This window comes from Mustela nigripes, chromosome 12 (genome assembly GCF_022355385.1).
Source record: "Mustela nigripes isolate SB6536 chromosome 12, MUSNIG.SB6536, whole genome shotgun sequence".
Taxonomy (NCBI): domain Eukaryota; kingdom Metazoa; phylum Chordata; class Mammalia; order Carnivora; family Mustelidae; genus Mustela; species Mustela nigripes.
The window spans coordinates 83,227,197-83,250,564 of NC_081568.1; the positions used below are offsets into that span (position 1 = coordinate 83,227,197).

Below are 23,368 nucleotides of genomic sequence, written 5' to 3' on the forward strand. Positions count from 1 at the left end.
ACACACACAGATGCAGAGTGCGATAGGTTAGAAGGTAGCAGAGATCCCCAAAAGGACCGGCGACTGGGGACTGTTTGTATGAGGCTCAGCTCACCCTTGCCATAAGGCATTAACTTAGGACCCCCACGAACCCCATTTCCAGCGAGTGCTGAAAGTCAACAGTGTCTTCCTGCTCTGCAACCCAAGTCCAGACTCCAAGCAAAACAATCCGACAACCGACACCCCGCAGTCATGTAGTACGCTAATACTATTTTGCTAATTGCTTTCTTGGGCATGCACCAAGTTATTAAACAGACAGTGACAAAACAGAGAGCTTGGATAAAGGTATGTGGCAGCACCTACTGAAAATGTTCTTCCTTAACAGGAGTTCCGATTACTTGTTTGCTTCTGAAGTGGAATAAGGGAAACAGGCAAAATATTTCTGATTTTTTTCCGACTCGGCTAGATCAGCTTTGAGATCACCTTTGCAATATTATCCTGCCCTTTAGAAAATACGTCCCTTTCCTTACAGAAGACAGACTGATTTTAGAAGCAGATCTAAGTCTGTCAGATACCAGCTTTTGCCAGGAACGACAGTCATCTGCTAGCTACAGAAAGCAGTATCAGCAGAGCCTGTGGGAAGTCATACACCAGCCCACTTTTTCCCACCCACCCAGACACTCTCCCTCTCTGGTCTGTACCTTCCGTGTGGCAGCTGGAAGAGAGGATGGTATTCGGAGGTCTGAAGATGTAAGGCAGGTAACGAGAGAAGCATTTCATCTTCCAACAAAAATAAAAAATAAAAATCTAAATAAAAAACCAGTCTCCTGAATCCATAAGGATTCTCTTGGCCTTTAAAGCTGGCTACATCACCATATGTTTATGTAGGTTCTCCCCTGGATCTGCAAAGCTGGGAAGCCCGAGGAATAACTGGAGATGGGGCCCATTTTGCCATCAGCGCCAGGAAGCACTGCCTTACATTTCTGCATGCAGCTCAAACTCAGAAGCCCCCAAGCAAGCCGGGATATAGCCTCTTCATTGGCTGCAGCTTCTCCGAGCAGGATTTGCTGAGTAAGTCAGTCCTGCCTGTAAACACACGCTGAAATGCCCTGCCTGAAACCTCTACCTTTTCCCGTGTGGTCAGTTTCTCCTCCTGCAAGAGAAATCCAGCAGGATAGGGGAGCACTGAGGATAAGTGACCATCTCTTCTTCAGCTGGAAGATCAGATGAAACAAAGGCAGCACAGTGTTCCACCCTGGAGAGGGATGGCTGTTAAAAGAGCCACCCGTAATGCCATGGGTCTCAAGAATATTAAAGTACAGTGCAATGAAATGGGTCTCTGTCCTTGCTTCGTCTAGATTTAGCTCTATGGTTTTTTAATACGAAAGCGCAAACAATAGGACCATTTATCATTTAGGTGAAGCCCAAAGCTGGGGTGAGTAGCCGGTGACAGAGGGCTAACACAGACAGATTCTGTGCTCCACGACAGGCTTTTTTTTTTTTTTTTTTCCCCTGCCAGCCGTCACACCAAGGCGGTAACCTGGTTCTGAGTTATTTGCTGTGAGAATTTAAAGCCACAACACAAGAACGGAGGCTAAGCCCAAGGAAACTGACCCTTCACCGACTGGTGTGCCCTGATGGCATGGAAAAAGTAAGTCGATCTAAGAATTACATGACTTTACCAAAACATTCAGATTTCACAAGAGGAAGAGAGGGAATGAGAATACCCCTCATTGAAGACGGTTTGAACCACCACATAAATTTGGATGGGGGAACTGGTTTGGTTTTGACCCATCAAATAATAATGATTTTGGAAACCTTATTACCAGAAGGCAAGCACAAGGTATCGGTTTGGGATTGATAAGTTCTGCCAAAGACACCATTGTCTATGCTAGAGAAAAGGTGACTGTCCTTTGTGCTGCATTCGGAGACACAAGGAAATGATGTAATGGTCTATAAAAGAAAACCAATATTGCCCTGAGAGGGATTTTTAAAAATAAGATTTAACACCAAATTTTAAAATTTGATTTAATGTAAAAATATAAAATGTCTTGCTCTAATTGCATTAAAAAGGATTAAATACCTAGGAATCAATTTAACTAAGAAGGTGAGTGAGACACCTGCACTCTGAATATTTTAAGACACTTGTAAAAGAAATTAAAGACAACACAAACAAATGGGAAGACATATTGTGATCATGAATTGTAAGACCTAATATAGTTAAAATGTCCATATTACCCAAAGCCATCTACGGATTTAATGCAATCCCTATCAAAATACCAATAGTGTTTTCCACAGAACTAGAACAAATAATCCTAAAATCGATAAAAAAAAAAAACACACACAAAAGAACTCAAATAGCCAAAGCAGTCTTTTTTTTTTCTTTTTTCTTTTTTAGCCAAAGCAGTCTTGAGAAAAAAACAAAGCTAGAGGTATCATAATTTCAGATTTCAGGATATACTACAAAGCTATAGTAGCCAAAACAGTATGGTAACAGCACAAAAAGAGACCAATAGATCAATGGAATAGAATAGACAGCCCAGGAACAAACCCATACAGATGGCCAACAGACACACGAAGAGATAGATACTCAATATCATTAATCAGCAGAGATATGCAAGTCAAAAAACACAGTGAGATACTACTGCATATCTGTTCCAATGGCTGGTACCAAAAAGACAAGAAACAACAAGCATCTGTGGGATGTGGAGAAAAAGGAACCCTTGTGCACTGTTGATGGGAATGTAAAATAGTGCAACCATTGCAGAAAATGCAGAAGTTCTTCAAATAAATAAAAATAGAAATGCCTTATGATTCAGTAATTCCACTACTGGGTGTTTACCTAATGAAAACAAAAACACTATTTCAAAATAATATATGCATCTCAGTTTACTGCAGCATTATTTACAATAACCAAGATACGGAAGCAACCCAAATGCCCATCAATTGATGAATGGATAAATAAGATGTGGAAGATATATATGAAATGGAATATTACTTGGCCATGAAAAAGAATAAAATCTTGTCAAGTGCAACAATATGGGTGGACCTAGAAGGTATAATGCTAAGTGGAACAAGTCATAAAGAAGAACAAATATCATATGATTTCACTCATTTGTGGAATCTAAAGAACAACCTAACAAATCAAAACAAACAGACTCTTAAATACAGAGAGCAAACTGATGGACACCAGAGAAGTGGGTGGGGAGATGGGGGAAGTAGTTTTGGCGGGTGAAGAGGTACAAATTTCTAGTTATAAAGTAAATAAGTCACAGCGATAAAAAGAACAGCAGAGGAAATATAGTCAGTAATATTGTAATAATATTATATGATGACAGGGACGCCTGGGTGGCTCAGTTGGTTAAGCAGCTGCCTTCGGCTCAGGTCATGATCCCAGCGTCCTGGGATCAAGTCCCGCATCGGGCTCCTTGCTCGGCAGGGAGCCTGCTTCTCCCTCTGCCTCTGCCTGCCATTCTGTCTGCCTGTGCTTGCTCTCTCCCCTTCTCTCTCTCTGATAAATAAATAAAATCTTAAAAAAAAAAAATATTATATGATGACAGATGGTGACTACATTTACCATGGTGAGCACTAAGTAATGTATAGAATTGTTGAATCAGTATGTTGTATACCTGAAATTAATACAACATTGTATATTCATTTACTTCCTTTAAAAGAAATATGTGCCTTGAAATCTGGTAGAATATTTTTTTCATCCTTCATTGCTTCTCCTCTTTGCAAATATACTTAGCACTGGAGAAACATACTGGGCTTTCCAGGGAAGCAAAAGCTTGGAGCCATAAAGTAATTATGGTCTTTGTCCAGGCCATGATATATAAATAGACCCTTCCACCAATATGCTTTCTGACTTTTGGATCATCGTGACAGGATAACAAACTATTGGCAGAGACAGGATGTCCAGCCCTTCAAAGGTCATATAATGCATCACTTCCTTAGACCCAGGCACCTGGCAAGGCTGGGCCATCCCAAATAAGGTGCTGTTTAAACAATGCCTAAGTGGTCTGGTTTGGCTGTATGGGTCATCTTAGCCTTGTGACACAAGAGCATATCTGGAGCTGTCTTCCTGAGTGGTATTGTACCTGCGACCTGTATTCAGTGGAGTGGAAAGCGTGTGGGCTTTGGAGTCAATATGACCCAAACTTGAATCCCTATGTATTCAATTTACCAGTTGGGTAGATCTACACAAACTTTTATACCTGTGAGTCTTCGCTTTCTGTATCCATAAGATGGGACCAATGACAGGGTTTTCCTTGTGCCTTCTCAGGTTGAGTGAGACAATAAGCACATGAAGTACCCATTGCCTTGTGGCCACGTGATCAACGGTTACTACTGATGCCATGTTTACAGTTGCTGTGCACCTGCTCTGACCTTCTGTGGCCAGACAGGAACTTGAGAGCAAGGACAGAACAGGTGTGATGAGGAGAGTGGTGCCACAACTAGACAGCCAGGGTTGAAGCATGTCTTTGAAACTGACTTACCTGTCATCTAAGCCTCGTTATGTAGCTAATAGGGATAATAACAGAAATAATCTCACATGATGTAAAGGCCAAAGAGGACGGCTGGTATGAAGGGTTTAGTACAGTATTTAGCAAAATATAAGTGCTTCCTAAGTTTACTTGCTATGTCTGCAGCAGTAACATCAGCCCTGAGTCACAGTATCTCATTGCATTTACCTACCCATCTTGTCTACACAATGAGACTGGTAACTTCCTAAGGGAACTCTCAATGTCTAATTCATCTTTGTACCCCAGGCACCTGGCACAGAGTACTCAATAACTATTAGTTGAAGGAGTGAATGAATGGATGGATGGCTAGATGGGTAAATGAACACATACGGGAGAAAACTTCTGAAAGATGTTTGAGACTCCTTTGGGGAGGTCTTTCACAGCAGAAATGAATTTGAGCCCATTATAAAGCTGGAATATATTACTCAGGCAAAGCTGTTATGGAATTCATGAATTGACATGCTTCTGCTTGGCATAATTTAGTCTTAAATAAACAGTAGGCATTTAGTATATACCTTCTAAGTCAATAGCAGGCACTTAGTAAATACTTCCCAAGTGAGAAAACACTCATGGATTATGCTGCCCATAATTAAAGTGAAAAAACTAAGCAACTCCCCCCCCCCCAAAAAAAACCTGTCTCTTTCATTAGAAACAAAAGATCAGTGAGGCTGGCACCCAAGTTCCAAACTGGCTGCTCCAGTCCAGCCAGTACCTCTTGACCTCCATGGAAAGTGCCTTTCCCAATCCCACTTTAAAATGACTGATTCTGTGCCAGCCCTGTGCATCCCCCCTCCACGCAGATGTAGAATGGGCAGGAAGAGGGGGCAGAAAGAACTAATGTGGAATCTCTTCATTCAGATGATTCCTTTTGTATCTTTTTTTCCTCTTTGATTCTCTGAACCATTCCATTCTATAGATGGGAAAACAGGCTGAGAGCATATAATCATTATCAAAACCAGCCTCACTTAAGGAACTTACAGATTTCAGAGCCATCAATCCTATGAATTCAAACTCTCTCTCTCTTTTTTAAGATTTTATTTTTGAGATAAAGAGACAGACAGAGAGAGAGAGAACAGGGAAGGGGCAGAGAGCGAAGCAGACTCCCTGCTGAGCAGGGAACCCACTGCTGGACTCCATCTCAGTATCCGGGGATCATGACTGAAGGCACTTAATCAATTGACCCACCCAGACACCCTGATTCAGACTCCCTGAGGACAGACAAGGAATCTATATATTCCATATGACAAGTGATTCTTTTTTATTTTTTTTAACATATAATGTATTATTTGTTTCAGGGGTACAGGTCTGTGAGTCATCAGTCTTACACAATTCAAAGCACTCACCATAGCACATACCCTCCCCAATATCCATCCTATCCCTACCCCTGACCACTCAGCAACCCTCAGTTTGTTTCCTGAGATTAAGAGTCTCTTATGCTTTGTGTCCCACCCGATCCCAACTTGTTTCATTTTTTCCCTCCCTACCCCACACGACTCCCAGCCATGCCTCTCAAATTCCTCATATCAGAGAGATCATATGATAATTGTCTTTCTCTGACTTATTTTGCTCAGCATAATACCCTCTAGTTCCATCCACTTCATTGCAAATAGTCCAAGTGATTCTTATTGAACTTTGAGAACCTCAGGAGTGAGGTATTTTGTTTCATGCTTTGGCTTGAAAGGTAAGGGTTATAGAAAGTTTTTCAAATGCTCTTGTTCCAAATCATGTGTCTCACTGCTTTGGTCCAACATTTTGTTGGCATTAGTGAGTGATGGAGTGATTTACTGACTCCTGCTCTAAAGGAGGGCATTTTCCAGAAAAAAAGAGAGAAGAAAAAAAAAAAAGAAGGACTAATACACTATCACATTACAACATCACCGGGTTATGATGGAAGGAAGGGGTCTGAAAAGGTTCTTTGGGATTACACAGCCTTCAAAAGTCCATGCCAGAGATCCAGTCTTGGGCATCAGGCTTTATTTACAAAAAGTGCCCGTTAAAAGGCAATTATCTTACTGGGAGCCACAGTGAATAAATAGTTGGCAGTAATTAACCCCATCAGCAGACTGAGAGTCTTATATAGCAAATATCATCACAGATAAGAGCAAGACGACCAAGAAAGGAAGGGTCTTTCTAAGGAGACAGGAGGCTCAAAGGCATTGGCAGAGATGCCTGGAGGGAGGGCCCACGAGCATAGAGCGATCTCTGAAAGGGAAACCAGGAGCCCAGGAGGAGAGAAAGATAAAGGTGACCCATTTTAGGTGCCACGTGAGAAGGGCCTTGGAGTCTGGCAGAACAGAGCCTAGAGACAAGAAATTCCCCAGATGATTTCCACATGCCAGGTTGTGACATCCAGTTGCAGAAAAAAAGCAATTAACGGGGAGATTGTTGAGTGATGCACTATGGACTGGGGTGCTCCAAGTTTTTCTCCAGACCACCTCCTGGGAGACCAGAAGCATTCGCTTTGGTGTTGCAAAGCCCCAGCTGGAGCCCTGGCCTCAGGGCCTCCTAACAGCCCCCTGTGTGCTGCTTATGGTCCACCCCCACTGAAGCCCGCTTCTTCTGGGAAACTTACCCTGATCGTTCCCTTTTCACATGTCCTTACAACCTCCTCTGGGGGACATTTCATCATTACAGTTTTTCATTTTGCTCAGAAGGAAAGTAAATCCCAAGAAAACAGAAATTAGATTATTTAAGATGGGTCAGGATGAGCCTGGCCAGGTTTTCACTTTGAAGCCAAGACAAAGCAAATTCCTCTTCATTCTAAAGTCTTAAATAAAATGTCACATCTTCAGGGAGAGGCTACTTAATACCTCAGACTGGGCCAAATCCTCCTGCTAGAGGCTCTCAAATACCATCCTTTCCTTTCAAAGCACCCATTCATTACTGAATGTATTTATTGAGCATCTACTTATGTCTGGCACTGTACATGGTACTAAAGAATCAATAGTAAACAAGACAGATGAGATACCTGCCCTTTTCTTCAGGGGTAATTATCATTCCTAACATATAAGGTGGTGGTGAAGATTACATGAGCCAATTCATTAAAGTGTTCAGAATTCTATGGGGCATGAAGTACTGTTCCATGACTGTGATAATTGCTGTCAAGTATCTAATTCCTTAGGCAGGAAGGAGAATTTTGATTTTTCTCTGCTGAATCCTGAGCGTGAGGTTCACTGCTTGGTGCATAGTAGGAATTCAGTAAGTTTGTGTTGGATTGAATTGATCTGCACTGAAATAGGCAGAATTCTGACATAATTTTCATCCCCTCCCCCATAATCTCCAGTCAGTATGTGAATTTCACAGCTTGGTACATTCTGATTTGGAAGGAAGAGGAACCTCTTGGTTAGTTCCTTTATCCATTCATATAATCTTTTTAGCAGCTATTGAACAGTAGGCTTCTAGCAGCAGAGATAACCACAGTAAATAATACACTGAGGTTTAGCTCATTGAGTTTATACTCTAAACGAGGGAAAGGGACAGTAAACAGGTAAACATTATATCAACAAAATTATCTCAGATTGTAAAAAGGAATGATCCAGTAATTCATCCAAAGAAAACAAAAACACTAACTCAAAAAGATAAATGCATCTCCATATTTATGTGTAGCATTATTTACAGTAGCCAAGATATGGAAACAATTTATGTGTCAAGCTATGAATGAATGGGTAAACAAAATGTGTATATTTATACACAATGTAATATTATTCAGCCATAACAAAGGAGGAAATCTTGCCATCTGCAACAACATGAGTGGACCTTGAAGATATAATGCTAAGTGAAATAAGACAAAGAAAAATATGATAGGATCTCACTTATATATGGAATCTAAAACAAAAAAAGCAACCCCCTTTCCCCAACTCAGATACAGAGAACAGACTGGTGGTTGCCAGAGATGGGGTGGGTGATTTGTGGGCAACATGGGTGAAGGGGGTCCAAACGTACAAGCTTACCAATATAAAATAAATATGGGATAGAATGTACAGCACGGTGACTGCAGTTAGTACTATATTGTGTATTTTAAAGTTGCAAAGAGAGGAAATCTTAAAAGTTCTCATCATAAGAAAGAAAACACTTTAACTATGTATGGTGATGAACACTAACGACACTTACTGTGGTGATCGTTTCACAGTATATACAAACATGGAATCACTATACACTCTAAACTAATATAATGCCATATGTTAATTATACCTCCATTTTTTAGAAAGCAGAATGGAGAAAATAAAATGGGGGTTGTGGTAGAGAGTGACTGCTTGGCTTAGATGGTCAGAGAGGGCTTCTCTGAGGCAGTGACATTTCAGCGAAGGCCTGAAAGACAACTTGCCTGGCCAAGAAACGGTTTTGGCTCATTCTCTTACCCAACTCTGCGGCAGCCTGTACGTTTTCTTTCAGAGCAGTTTTGTCTTCTACTTCAATTAGTTAACAATCTAATTCTTTAAAACTAACGGTTTTTGTCTGAGATCAGCGGGAACACAGATTGTGCTGTGTTGCTCACCATGGCACCCCCGAACTTCCCTGAGAGGCCAGCAAAGACCTGATTCACACGGCTGATGGGGAGTCTGGACCAACGGCTCACACGGTTCTCTAGGCATGTGACTAAAGCAAGGAAGAGGTGGGCGGCTACAGATAAGCCTAAGGAGGATTTTGAAGACGAAGGACAGGCTCGACTGAAAGCAGATGCAAAGGGAAAAATAGAACCTAGCTGGTTACAGCAGAAGATTTTGGCTCTCAATGAAAAAAGACTCTACAGTGAAAAGCATAATAAAGCCAAGCACATTTTCCACCGAATTTTATATACTAATTCTCCCAGGAGCTACAAAAAGTAGACAGCTTCTCCTCATTTATGAAGAGATATCAGAGCAAGTAGGTAATATTTCTTCATTCGAAAGCATATGAATAGGACTTGATTTTCATAATGATAACAACAGTAATGACATCAACCATCCAATCCGAGTTCTTCTGGGGTCCTGACTCTCTGCGAACCACACTGCCTAGGACATCTCATTTAATCCTCTTGAAAAACTTATAATAAAGTCAATGTTATTATTTTATTTGCATTATTTATTTACATGAGGAAATTTGCACAGAGACGTTAAATAACTTGCCAAGTGTGAGCCAATGGAGGGACTAAGTTTCCTGTGCAGACTTCTCGCTCCTACCCCACCCTGTCTGGATGCTGGGCTGTTTCCCGTGCTGCACGATCTTGACATTCTCTTCCCTGGTAGTCTGGTAGAGAACAGAGCACCCAGAAGGGAACTCAACTTCTGTGTCTACTGATAAGGAATTGGTAGGTATTTGATCAGGCTGGTCAAATTTACTTCTACCCTATTTGAAAGAAAGGATCTGCTAATGACTAGTGTCATTATGTGAGGGAACTATAATCAAATCCACACACCTACCCATCAATGCCTCCAGAGAGTCAAGATGAATTTAAGGGTTACTTTTTCCAAGATACCATGGGGGTGGAGGAATATGTAAGGCAGAGAGTGTAAAGGTGAGTGGGGAAGTAAGACATCAATGAAAAATATGAATATATTACCAATTACAGAAGGGCCCTAAGAGCATTAACGGATAAAGTGCAGACTAGGAAAATCTCACATGTCATTGGGACATTGGGGTGGATTCCACAAAGACTTCCTGGAGGTGGCAGCATCTGAGATCGGCTTTGAAGGACAGGGAGAATTTGAATCTGTGGACATGTGAGTGAAAAGAACATGCTGGTAGGAATTAAAAATTAGAGTTTGGCAGTAAGGAACCTCAAGAAATATTTGGGGAATAATGCATACTTCTGTTTATTGGTCTATATAATACCATGAAAGATGGTTTTTAATGCTACTTTATGAACATGAAAATAATTACATTTCCTTAAAATTTCACTACATCACTATTCACAACTCAAATTTACCCTAATTATTCTAAACTAATGGCATTATGACACATTTTATTTTATTTTAAAGAATTTATTTATTTGACAGAGAGATCACAAGTAGGCAGAGAGGCAGGCAGAGAGAGGGGGGAGCAGCCTCCCTGCTGAGCAGAGAGCCCCATGCGGGGCTCGATCCCAGCACCCTGAGATCATGACCTGAGCTGAATGTAGAGGCTTAACCCACTGAGCCACCCAGGCACCCCACATTTTAAACCTATAAAGCAGATTCCAACTTCGCCATTTGGGCCAGACACTAATTAGCTCTCATTTGGAAATAGGAGACTTCAACCTCCCTTATCTGAGCCAGACAAAGAACTGCTCAATTATTCAGTCTATACAGTGTCTCAAAGCCTTTGGAAGAAGAACCCATTCCAAAGACAATCCAGAATGTGCTTCCATTTCCTCAAAAGGATTTGCTTTGTCTGCTTCTCTCCTGCACATCTCTGGGTGGTAATTAAACCATGAACAAATGAAAACAACTCAATATACTAGGATATTAATAAGGCATTTTTTAAGGCTATCTCTTTGAGCCTTCATGCCTCGGAGTAGGCAGCAGCATTTGCTTCTGGACAGATGAGAACATTAGAGGATTTTGAGGTAACTCAGCACATGAATCCAGGTGACAAGACCTTAGCTTTCTGACCCTTAGGCCACCCTTTGTATAGAAAAGAAAAGGTTTGTGGGGTGTCTGGGTGCTCAGTGGGTTAAAGCCTCTGCCTTCACCTCAAGTCATGAGGCGTCTTGGGACTGAGTCCCGCACCGGGCTCTCTGCTCAGCGAGGAGCCTGCTTCCCTCTCTCTCTTTCTGCCTCTCTGCCTACTTGTGATCTCTGTCAAATAAATAAATAAAATCTTAAAAAAAAAAAAAGAGGGGTGCCTGGGTGGCTCAGTGGGTTAATGTCTCTGCCTTCAGCTCAGGTCATAATCCCAGGGTCCTGGGATCAAGCCCCACATCGGGCTCTCTGCTCCTCGGGGAGCCTGCTTCCTCCTCTCTCCCTCTGCCTGCCTCTCTGCCTACTTGTGATCTCTGTCTGTCAAGCAAATAAATAAAATCTTTAAAAAAAAAAAAAAAGAAAGAAAAGGTTTGAGAGATCAGGTTTAATGCCTTCTGCAGAAAACACTTTGAACACAAGTTTTCCCTTGCTTCCAAGAGGCCATAATAGTAAATCTTTGAGAGGGGCAGGGGAGAAAATGGTCAACATGTTGTTCTGAGGTATGGAGAGAAGACTTGCTTGCTCAGCAAAGACACCCCCAAAGGACTGCCATCCTGTACATGCAGCATGCACAAGAGTTCTGTGTGTTCTGCAGAGCAATTTAGTTTTTGATTCAAATGTCAAGCCATTTGAGAGGCTACGTATTCACCCGTCTCTTGCATGGGGAGAGAGTTATACACTTTGCTTTCTATTTCAGTCTGTGAGTTTCGCTCTACAGCTGGGTTGAAGCACGTCAGCACTAGTGACGTACTGGCCTGGATAATTCTTTGCTGAGGGTGGGAGTGGGGCTCCAGGTGGGGAGCGGGTGCTGGGGGGGGGGTGCTCTCCTGGGCACTCTAGATGTTTAGCAACATCCCTGGCCCCAAGCCGCAACATGCCAGGACCACCTTCCACCTCGGTGGTGACGATCAAAAACGTCTCCAGATGTTAAGTATCCCCTGGGCCCCTACACACACACACACACACACACACACACACACACACACGAAGAATTACAGACCAGGGCTGGAGCCATCGCCACGTGAATTGTAACTATAAACAAGGCAACTTGGTGCCAGCAAATAATCATTTGATGAACAGTCAGCAAACTATGTGCTTCTGCGATTCTTCGCGTCTTCGTTTCCTCCTCTCACTCTCTCACATGGCTGCTGTGTAAATCCCATGAAACAATATTTGTAAAAGGGCTTTTGAAAATTTGAAAATAGAATGTTGTTGCTATTTGGTTTACCTGGGTCTTTAGGCAACCACTGATGCTGGCATGTTGGAAAATGACAGCTCTATTTTGTAATAAATAAATTAATTAATTAATTTTTAATTTTTTTAGAATTCAATTTAATTACATATAGTATATTAATGGTTTCAAGGCTAGCATCTAGTGACTCATCAGTGCTTATTACTTCAAGTGCCCTCTTTAATGCCTATCACCCAGTTACCCCATCCCCCAACCCACTGCCCCTCCAACAACATTCAGTTTGTTTCCTGGAGTTAAGAGTCTCTTACTCTTTGCCTCCCTCTCTGTTTTCATCTTTTTTTATTTTCCCTTCCCTTACATCCATCTGTTTTGTTTCATAAGTTCCACATATGAGTGAAATCAAGTCTTTCTCTGACTGACTTATTTTGCTTAGCATAATACGCTCTAGTTCCATCCATGTCATTGCAAATGGCAAGATTTCATTTTTTTGGATGGTTGAGTAATATTCTATTCTATTGTATATAATTTAGATTTAAAGGAATCCCATGAATGCAGTCTATATACAAGGAGTTGAAGGCAACAGTTAGAAACATCACTCTTGCCACTAAAATGAACATTAGAGTCTCCTTTCTTCATGGCCATTGCTGATTGGAAACCTGGTGTTAATTCATGCATTTGTTCAATAGATACTTGTTAAGTACCACTGTGTGCCAGGCACTGTGCTGGGCACTAGTGATAGTTATACAAATTGTAGCTGTAATAGGCACATCAGACCTGTCCTGCCTTAGTGGAGGTTATAAGCTAGTGGAGAAAACATATAAGGAGTAAGGAAACTATAATGCATTGGGCAGGTGCTATGAAGGGTAACAGCCTGGACCTCCTAGAAGGGCCACCAGGAGATAGGGGAGCCGGGCTCTGAATGATCAGGAGGGGTTTGAAGGCAAAGAGAAGGTGAGCAGTGTTTCTGGCAAAGGGGAGAGCATGTGTCTGGTGCTGGTGGAGAGGAGCTATGGTGTGGAAGGAAATGCAAAAGCACGGAGTACATGCAGGCAAGCAGTGACACAGGCTGAGAGCACCCTAAAAACAAGGAAGCCCTTTGCAAGCTTTAGGGAGGCAAGCCACACATGTGTGCACTAAGAATACTACTGTGGCTCCAGTGTGACAAATAGAAAAGAGGTGGTCAAGACAAGAAGGAAAATGGGAGAAACCCAAAGAGACTGTTTCCACATCCAGAGAACAGAAGATGGCATCCAAAGGAGGATAATGACAATGTGGTTAGAGGGAGGTGAAGGAATTCGAGAGATCGTTGGAAATATTTAGGAGGAAGAATGGCATAGGGTTTATGGTAGATGAGCATGTGTATTGACGGAAGGCAGGGTCAAGGATGACTCTAAGTATTTGGGTAATACTCTAAGTATTCAGTGGGCTTTTGGAGAAAGTCACTGAAGTTGACTACAGCCATTGCTACTAATAACAAAAAAAGTGATAGAATATTTATGGGCTCCTGCTAAGTGCATGTGCCTAGGTATTAAAAAGCATTATCTCATATAAGTCTTGCAATATCCTTATTATATAGGATCTATTATTCTTAGTATATCAAGACTCAGGATAACCTCCTCAAGGGCACAAATCTGTTACTGACAAACCCAAGATTCAAATCCAACTTCTTGACTCCAGAGCCCACTCTGAACCACCACATATAACCATTATTAATTCACTGGAGTGTTTATCTCCTATGTTTAAATCAGAAGTTTTTCAGTTACTACTAACAAAACATTTGAAGGAATCTCCAAATCATTTAAACTCTTTGAATTTCAATTTCTGTAGCCAAAATCTATGTATTAGAATACCTCCTTTTCAATGTTGATATAAAGATTAAATTGGTCTCAATACTAATAATGAGAGAGCAAGCATTTACTGAATGCCGACTATATCCATGCCACGCTGTAAAATACTTCATGTGTGTTAGTTCATTTAATCTTCACAAAAGCCCTTGAAGTAGCTTCAACAATAATGTTACAAATGAGGCCACTGAGGCCCAGACAGAAGAAATGCCATACTCAGGGTAACACAGCTGGCGTGTAAACCTGGGTTAGCATTTCTGGAGCCTGTGCTCATCACCCCTGGGTTATGCTGCCTCTACTAAGAAGTGAGATCTTAGGAAGTCCCTGATGCCCCATGAGCCTAAGGCCTGGTGTACTATATATGCTCAGTGCTGGCTGCCATTTTTGTTCAATGTCAAGTTTATCAAATTTTTGGTAAGTGCCAGGAATTATGTTAGGCAAACAAGATAGATATGGCCCTTGTTCTAATGCCTTTCTTGGAATTTTGGAAAGCCATTTCCAGTCATGATTCCCCCCCCTACCCCGCCCTCCCAATTCAGCAAGGAGCATGCAGTTCAGTGTCTTCATGTAAGAAACAAGTGGCTGAGAAAGTGGAGTCCAGAAGATTCTATCTAATAGATATTTGGTCACCATAGGTCAGGGAGCACAGGGGGATGGTATTTTTTTAAATTAATTTCTTTCTTTTTTAGAGAGAGAGAGAGCATGGGGGAGAAGGGAAGAAGGAGAGGGACAAGCAGACTCCACACTGAACACAGAGCCCAACACGGGGGCTCGATTTCATGATCCTGAGATCATGACCTGAACCGAAATCAAGAGTCGCACACTCAACTGACTAAGCCAACCGGACACCTCAGGTTCATGGTATTTTTTAACTGGAGGAACTATCTGAGAGCTAACCTAACCCTATAATGTCACACAGGAGCCTGAGTTGTGGAAGCAGGAAGTGGTTAGGTAGCAGAGGACACTTGTGGGTTTGGTTGCATCAGTCCTCTTTTCTGCAGCCCATTTCCTCTCTCTGTAAAATGGGGAGATGAAAAACGACCTTCCAGCTTCCTTCCAAGTCCACTATGCTATGAATCTACATGTTCAAATCACACAGCTACCTACTGGCTCATTAACAACATGCAGGCAAATGACATTTTTATTGAAAGTAATGAGGATTAATTAATTGTTCATGTTTGTGGATGATGTAGGGACAATTAACTACCTATGATTCTCTTTTAACTGGTTTGGCATTACGTTGATAGAACCTAAGCCTAGAATCTTCCACAGATGTTTACTGTTCTTTCCAGGGAGGAGGCTTGTTTTGGTTTGCAGCCATGGGTAAGTTATCCTTTCAGTAAACATGGGAGTCTGCTGGCCATTTTAAAACAAGTTTATCAAACTTATCAGATATGAAACATTAAAAATAAATAATTGTCTGGTGGCTGGAGTGACAGATTTTTAACATTTTCTTGGAATCTGCTTTCCTGTGCGTAATAGCTAACATTTACCTAGCATTTGCTCTGTGCCTTTTCCAGCCTTTACCCGGATTATTTGATTTGTTCTCAAAAAAACCTACAAAGGAGAAGCTATTATATTCCCCATTTGACAGAGGAGAAAAGTAAAGTTGAATGAAACTAAGGTTAGGTAACCTATTCAAAGTGACATAGGGAGTGGTGGCACCAGGACTCAAACCCAGTCTGTTCAGAGTTTATACTTTTTTTCTTAGTGGAGTTGACACACAATGTTACATTAGTTTCAGGTGTACAACTTAGTGATTTGACAAATGTACCCATCACGTTATGCTCACGCTTTTCACTGTAAGTTCCCTCGTTATGATGCCCTCAGCTTTCTATTACAAAAAGTAACACTTTCTGTGAAAAGAAATTCAAGTATTTAAAAAATAATACCTGGGGGTTTTGGTTGGTTTCAGGTTTTTTTGTTTTTTTTTTGTTTTTGTTTTTAATAAAGTTTATGAATTTTTTTTTTTTTAGTTTTAGTTTCATGAATTAAGTTGTGATTAAGGAACATTACTTTTAAGAGACAGCTTATCTTCAGCAAGCTGTAAGTGATGTATTAAAATCCATTTACTCTCAGGTATGTCTGATGTGAAGCTGGACTTTACATGAATGTAAAATGCTGAGACATGTATGAATGGGAAGTTGTAGAAAATTGACACCAGTTTTCCTTGGGAAATAAGCACTTACTATCAATATTTGGAAGTCATTACTGCTTGGATATTGTTTGTACAGACCTGTCAGTGTGGAAACTGCCTAGTAGGTGTGATGGATGGTTTAGAGGAAGAAGCACACACTGAGAAATTACTTGTGCCATAATTTGGAGAAAGGTTGCCTTACACTGTGATCAGGAGAAGCATTCCTGAAACAATAGTAACGACTCTTTAAAAAATGCCTGTTATAATTATGGAAATGCCACGCCTAGTAAAGAGTAACATTTTTTAAAAAAAGACCCCATGTTCCCTAAGCTACAGAGTGAGAGGGCACCACCAGTACTATGAGCTCCCAAATTTAAGGTATCTCAACAGTGCCTTGAAAATCGATCTCTGGGCACTAGAACCAACATTTTATAAGTTTCTGGGATGGTTCTGAGCAAAGATGTATGCACCACAGTGAGACACAGACCATGGGCGGTTTTCTACTCTGAGAAGTAAGGTCTGAAGATTGGAAGCACTAGGTGGGAAGCACTAACCAAACAATTAAAAAAAAAAGTTTGAATTTAAAGTTGAGGTTGAATTTTCATAGTATCACTTTACAGAAGGTCGTGTTACTGAAGTTCTCCATTGAGGTGAAATGTTCTCGGCTTATGTGGACAGTCAAATGACCAGTCCTCCATTTTACTAGTACTGCTTTAAACATCAGTGTATGCCCATCCTTAAGATCCTCTAGTGGATTCCCATTGTCCCCAGAATAAAACTCCTATAATTTACCAAGGCTTGCAAGGCCTCACTGGAACCTGCCTCTGCTTCCCTCTAGAACCTCACCCTTCTCCCAGTCATCCTGGGCTACCTTCTGGTCAGACCAAGATATCTTGTGCCTCAGGGCCTTTGCACCCACTGTTCCCTGGGTTTATTTTTTAATTTTTTAAAATTATGTTATGTTAGTCACCATATCAAACATCATTAGTTTTTGATGTAGTGCTCCATGATTCATTGCTTGCATATAACACTTGGTGCTCCATGCAATACATGCCCTCCTTAATACCCACCACCAGGCTCACCCATCCCCCCAGTCCCCTCTCCTCTAAAACCCTCAGTTTGTTTCCCAGAGTCCATAGTCTCTCATGGTTCATCTCCCCACCTCTGATTCCCTTTCATTTTTCCTTTCCTTCTCCTAATTTCCTCCATGCTATTCCTTATGTTCCACAAATAAGTGAAACCATGTGATAATCAACTTTTTCTGCATAACTTATTTCATTTAGTGTAATCCCTTCCAGTTCCATCCATGTTGATGCAAAAGTAGGGTAGTCATCATTTCTGAAGGCTGAGTAATATTCCGTCATATATATGGACCACATTTTCTTTATCCATCTGTCTGTTTAAGGGCATCTCTGCTCTTTCCAGGGTTTGGCTATTGTGCATATTGCTGCTCTGAACACTGGGGTGCATGTACCCCTTCTTTCCACTACACCTGTATCTTTGGGGTAAATACCCAATAATGCAACTGCTGGGTCATAGGGTAGCTCCATTTTTAATTTCCCTGTGTTTAAATGCTATCCCAACAAGTCTTTTGAACCTGGCTTCTACTCATTATTTGGGTCTTAACTCAAACGCTGCCTCTTAGAAGAGCCTCCACAGAATGACTGTTTAGTGGAGCAACCTTACCTCCTCACATGGCCACTATCATGTTACCACATTTTATATCCTTTATAACACCTGTCATCATCTGAGATTATCTTATGTCTTTGTCAGCTTGTTTACTAGTCCATCTCACCACTAGAATGTGAACTTCATAACACTGGAGATGTTGGCGAATTTGAGTTCTGCTGTGTTTCCAACACCTGGTGCCCAATACATATTTACTGGATAAATGGTTGAATGAAATCCAATTTTCTCTTTTTTTTCTCAAGATTCATTTACTTATTTATTTATTTTAGAGAGCAGGAGGAGGGGCAGAGAGAGAGGGAGAGAAAGAATCTCAAGTAGACTCTCCACTGAGCTGGGAGCCTGACACAAGGCTCGATCTCACAATCCTGAGATCATAACCTGAGTCGAAACCAAGAGTCAGCCTCTCAACTGACTGAGCAACCCAGGTACCCCTGAAATTCATTTTTCATAGTATTATAAAGGTAGGTATACTCTTCTGAAAAAAAGAGCACTACATAATAAATTAAAAGTAACTATTCTAAAGAAAAAGGCTTGACACTTATTTGAAACCTTGAGCACAAGACCAAGAACCTTCTAACAGTGTCCATGTGCTTAATTATTTAGTCTCAGTTTTTAAATTCCATTAACCAATAATGTGGGCACTAAGTAGAATGAAGCTGAGCCAGCTTATTAGTAATATAAAAAGAAAACAAAAGGCAAGTCATCTTTTCATACACCCAGGCCCCAGCGTCAAGGCAATCTAGGGAAGGTTGGCATTTGGGTTTGCCTGAACCAGATGTTTTACAAAGAAAAGCCAATGAACCTCCACTCTTTGCCCAGTGATAGCAAGAGAAGTGGCAAAACCACCTCTTGCTTCTTCCATAGAGGCTGCCATGTTGGGACCACCAGGAACTGCACCCCCTTCCCCGATGCACCCAGATTCTATTGTGGTGTCCTCCACTCAGAGATGGCAGTCCTAGACTATGCTCAGATGCAAGCCTGATCTGTGAGGCCACTTAGCTGATCTCATTCTCTGTGGCAGTGTTGGTTTAGAAGGCATGTGACTCCCATTGAGGCCAAGGGGTATCTAGAGAAATTTTCTAGGGACATCGGGGGGGGGGGGGGGGGAAGTCTTTGCTGTTTTGTTTTGTTGAAGCCAAACAACCTTTCATTAGATATTGCTGTGGCTATCTGAGTGTGACACCCACAATGGCAGCGTTGTTTTGGGACAAAGCTGATGTTCCAAGGGCAGCCAGGCAGGAAGATGGCATGCATGCCCCATGCTATACTTTAGCCAGGGAACTAATGAGCTTAGGGGTTCCCTGCCTCAGGTCTTACATGAAAAATTGGATTACCACCATAACCACTGAACTGAAAGGCTCTTTGCTTTTGACCTTGGCCCTTAACCATTTGATACTGACCTGCTGTTAGAAAGAACATGGTATAACCAGGGATTCTGTCCCATTTAGGCAGAAGAGCAGGCCCTTCCAGTGGTCTGGAAGGCCCCTGCTTGGGTTCACCTGCCATCCCCTCTGCTCCCATCTCTCACAGCTTCCTCCTTTGCTCACTCAACTTCAGCCACTGCTAGCTTCATATCTAGTCCTTGAACTTACCAGAGAAGCTCTTGCCTCAGGGCATTTGCACTGGCTGTTACCTCTACCTGAAACTCTCCACCCCCGATATCCAGGACTTGATCTGCATTTTTCACATCATTGGTCAAATGTTATTTTTTGCACCAAGGCTTGATCCTCCTATTTAAAAGAGAAAACCCACACCCCTCCACCCCTACTGATTTATTTTCCTCTACTGCACTTATATCCTTATATTTTATATTCTACTTATTAATCTATTGTTTATCTCCTATGCTATTGAATTTCCAGGGCCTCGAATACCTAGGACACAGTAGGCAAATATCTATTCGTGAGTATTTGTGGAAGTAAGGAAGGGAAAATAATTCTTTTACCCTTCTGGGTATTTTGAAATGAATTTTCTGTTGGCGCCAAAATAATCTTGAGTGATGGATTTCCATTGCAGTGCCTTGTAACCAGTGCCCAGCATTTTGAAGACAGTCAACCATGTTTTAAATTCAGAGTCAGTCCTTCTAGAACAGAGTACCCCTCACCCAAAGCCATCAATCCATATTGTGTAGTGAAAGATGAGAAGTAGAAAAATTGCCTATGATTCAAAAGTTCGCTTTCTGGTCTCCATGAGACCTTGGGCAATTTAAAATTTATCTCTATCTGCCTTAATCTCCTCATCTCTCTGAGGAATATCCTATCCACTATCTGTAATATCTATACTATCTCTTTTATCTCTGTAATGTGGGATTTTTAAGACCTACTCTAGTTATCTCCCCTGGGGGTTATAAGAAAGAAATGACCCATATGTGTTAAAAGCAGGAAAGTGCTGTGTATATTTGTACAGTATTGTTTTGAATGAGCTCTTTTATTCTCTGGAAAGCATTCATTATTGTTGTGTTAATAGTAATACTGATTTTTTTCATTTGGTGACATTTATTACTTACCAAAGGCTATATTCATTCAATAAGTATTCACTGAGTCCCTACGCGATACCAGGCTACTTTCCCAGGAGCGTTCAAACACCAACTGAGGTCAGACAGGTGTATTACCGGGGAAAGTGGTTAAAATTTCGGAGCCTCAATTATCTCCACTGTAAAATGAGGGTAAGTTGCCTGGGCATTGTTGTGACATTGTTGAAATGGGATAATATACTGAAAGTTATTATTATAAAATCTGGCTTAGTGAAGTCTGATTAAATAGAATTATCTTTTTTATTACTTTACCATGGCCAGGCCTTATATAGTATTTTCAAAGATCTTATTAACAAAGCCTCTCAACATCATCCCAAGATAGCCCAGAAAAGATGAGTAATTAGTCCAAAGGACTAGATGAGCCCTACCTAAACTAGGGTCTGTATGCCTAAAAGAGCCTGACTAATTCCTATTCCTTCTTTAGGTCTCAGATTGGCTGCCAGCTACTCCAGTGAGCTTTCCTTCTCTTTCCTCTACCCCACTGTGGGTTAGGTTGTGTGACCTCACTCTTTTTCTAGCACTTTCCGTACTCACACTGGATTGTCATTGACAACTACTTGTTGAGATCTCTCCAGGAGAGTATAAACTGCTTAAAGGGGGGGTGGGGAGAACAACAGTGTAACAGTGTCTTGTTCACTCAGCCACACATAGTAGTAGGTACTCTATAAATATTTGTTTTTTAAATACATTTCATGTGGTTGGCATTCGGGCATGGGTGAAATAAACAGCCATAAAACCTTTTCACATTTTTGGCCTGGAGCACGTTTCATTACCTAATGCTTACAAAGAGAGCAGGATGTTTGACTTTTGTCCTGAGCAGAGTGCCTCCCCTCCCCTACAGAGCCTCGCAAGCTTCCTGGGAGCCCACTAGGCAACCCAGGCTGCCTTCAGAGAACCACAAGACTGCAGCTCTCTGCACCAAGATGGCTTCCATCACAGCTGAGAAAAGTGCTTTCATCTTGTGGTAACTTGTTCATAATCAGACCAGTTTTGCTTCAATGGATTGGAGCCCTGCCCAAAATAAAGTTACTTAGGAAATCCCCTTGTGGGCTATAGATGCATAGAGGAGATCCAAGCTTCCTTCTGACACATAGATTTTTACTTCCTTCAGTGAAGGTTTTTACTCCCTTCAGTGCCTGGGGCAGACCTAGGGTATGCAGTAACCTTGTATTTGCTGGCATTCTGGTTTCTTTTAAGAGCACTCCAAACATGCTCAGATGTCTCTCTCTCTCTCTCTCTCCCTTCTGATATAAGCAAAAAAGGACTAGAATTTCTCAGTGGATCTCTTGGATCAACCCATGTTAGAATTATTGGGGATGCCTGTGAGTTTTTTTTATTCCATCCCAGCTGCTGGGAATCAGAATCTCTAGGGGTAGGACCTAGAAATATGCTTTTTAGCACCCTCCCAGATTATCTGCATGCACAATGAGGTTTGAAAATCATTCAGTCACCTAAGGTCACTAGCTGGGTAGCTGAACCCAGTTTCAGATTAGTGCCTGATGAATAGTCTTATGTTGGTGGCCTGGCCTGGTCGATCCAGAAAGCTTTGGTCCAAACCAACAACCCTTCCTCCTGAAACTAGAGTTCTTACCACAGCCTTCACTACACCCTGTCTCCAGGAGCAGGAGAAGCAAGCAAGCAAGGCTCCATTTTCTACCTCTTAGGCTCAGATCTGTGGCGTAACATTCTAATCACTCTATGCCTTATAGGTTGCACAGACAGTTAAGAAAGGTTATTTGTCAGTCACTGACTTCTCTCTATAAAACGAGAAGGTCACAGTCTTTACACTGCTTTGAGACAGCCCAATCAGAGTTATTTATTTATTTACTTACAACAGCAGAAACTCACAATCCCTGAAGGGAAACTGAAAGATTCCCCAGATCCCTGCATTTCTCAGGGCAAAGAGCAGACGCTCCCTGCAAACGTGTTAGGTGGAGGACTTCCCTTTGCAAGGAAGCCACCCACTAGCATCAGCTTTTTGTTGAGGGTCTATGGCACACGCCTGCCTCATGGGAGCAGCCAGATTGGTATTTTTCTCTCATTAGAAAATGGAATCGATAGAATGCCTCATCCATTTCCCTATGTGAGCCCCATCTTTTTGGAGGGAGGAGAAGGAGAGAAGGTTATGCCTGTGGAGCACATCAGAATGGGTATCATGGTTATCATGGTTATCGCCCAACAGTAAGGCGAATGACCCATATGGACAGATACTGCAGAACTGCAGGTTGAGGAACAAACAAAATACCCTAGAATCATAGCATCAGGAGAAAGACGGCCACAGAAATCCCATCAGATAATTCTGATCTCTTCCCCACAGAATCATGTGCCAAATCTGAAGACACCATCTCAAGTCCAGAGTAAGCAGTTTCCACCCCCGAAAGTGCCCCTGTGACAACACCGGGGAGAATGCCTCATGATGAAATCGGATGTGTAATGTACATGCTGTACAAATCGGATACAAGAACAACACATGCTGAACCCCTCAATGTGTAAGTGTCTTACAAGGACTTCACTAAGTGAACGGGCTTAGAAGTCACCTTAACCCTAGCAAAACAGGGGAAGCTTTAGACCACTGACGATTGTGGGATGCATGATGTATGTGAGGCCATCCAGGACAGTGGGTCCAAAGACCACAGATCTGCTGATGCCTCCCTCATTTCAGTCTTGCCTCCAACTCCCATTCTCTCTCTGAAGAGCCACACTCATGGATACAACTTTCTTCTTGACATCTACCCCCCGAGTGTCTTACAAACATTTCATGCTGAATATGTGCAAAATGAAGCTCATAATTTTTCTCCCTCGGGGAGGTCAGGACATGCTGGTCCAAAATATGCTG

The 23,368-nt window shown here is 41.7% G+C and overlaps 1 protein-coding gene across 4 annotated transcripts in view; it reads right to left on the reverse strand.

The window, feature by feature from the left end:
- Positions 1-23,368, reverse strand: part of PPP2R2B (protein phosphatase 2 regulatory subunit Bbeta) — a 451,980-nt gene that overhangs the window by 421,924 nt on the left and 6,688 nt on the right. The window contains exon 1 of one of the 4 annotated variants that reach the window (XM_059417851.1): positions 681-1,085. The exons of 2 other annotated variants lie outside the window; for them this stretch is intronic. In XM_059417851.1, coding sequence (XP_059273834.1) covers positions 681-754 — 74 coding nt within the window. In that variant the 5' untranslated portion in view covers positions 755-1,085. Of the gene's footprint in view, positions 1-680; positions 1,086-23,368 lie in introns of those variants that run through there. One more of the 4 variants, XM_059417856.1, reaches the window with a different exon arrangement.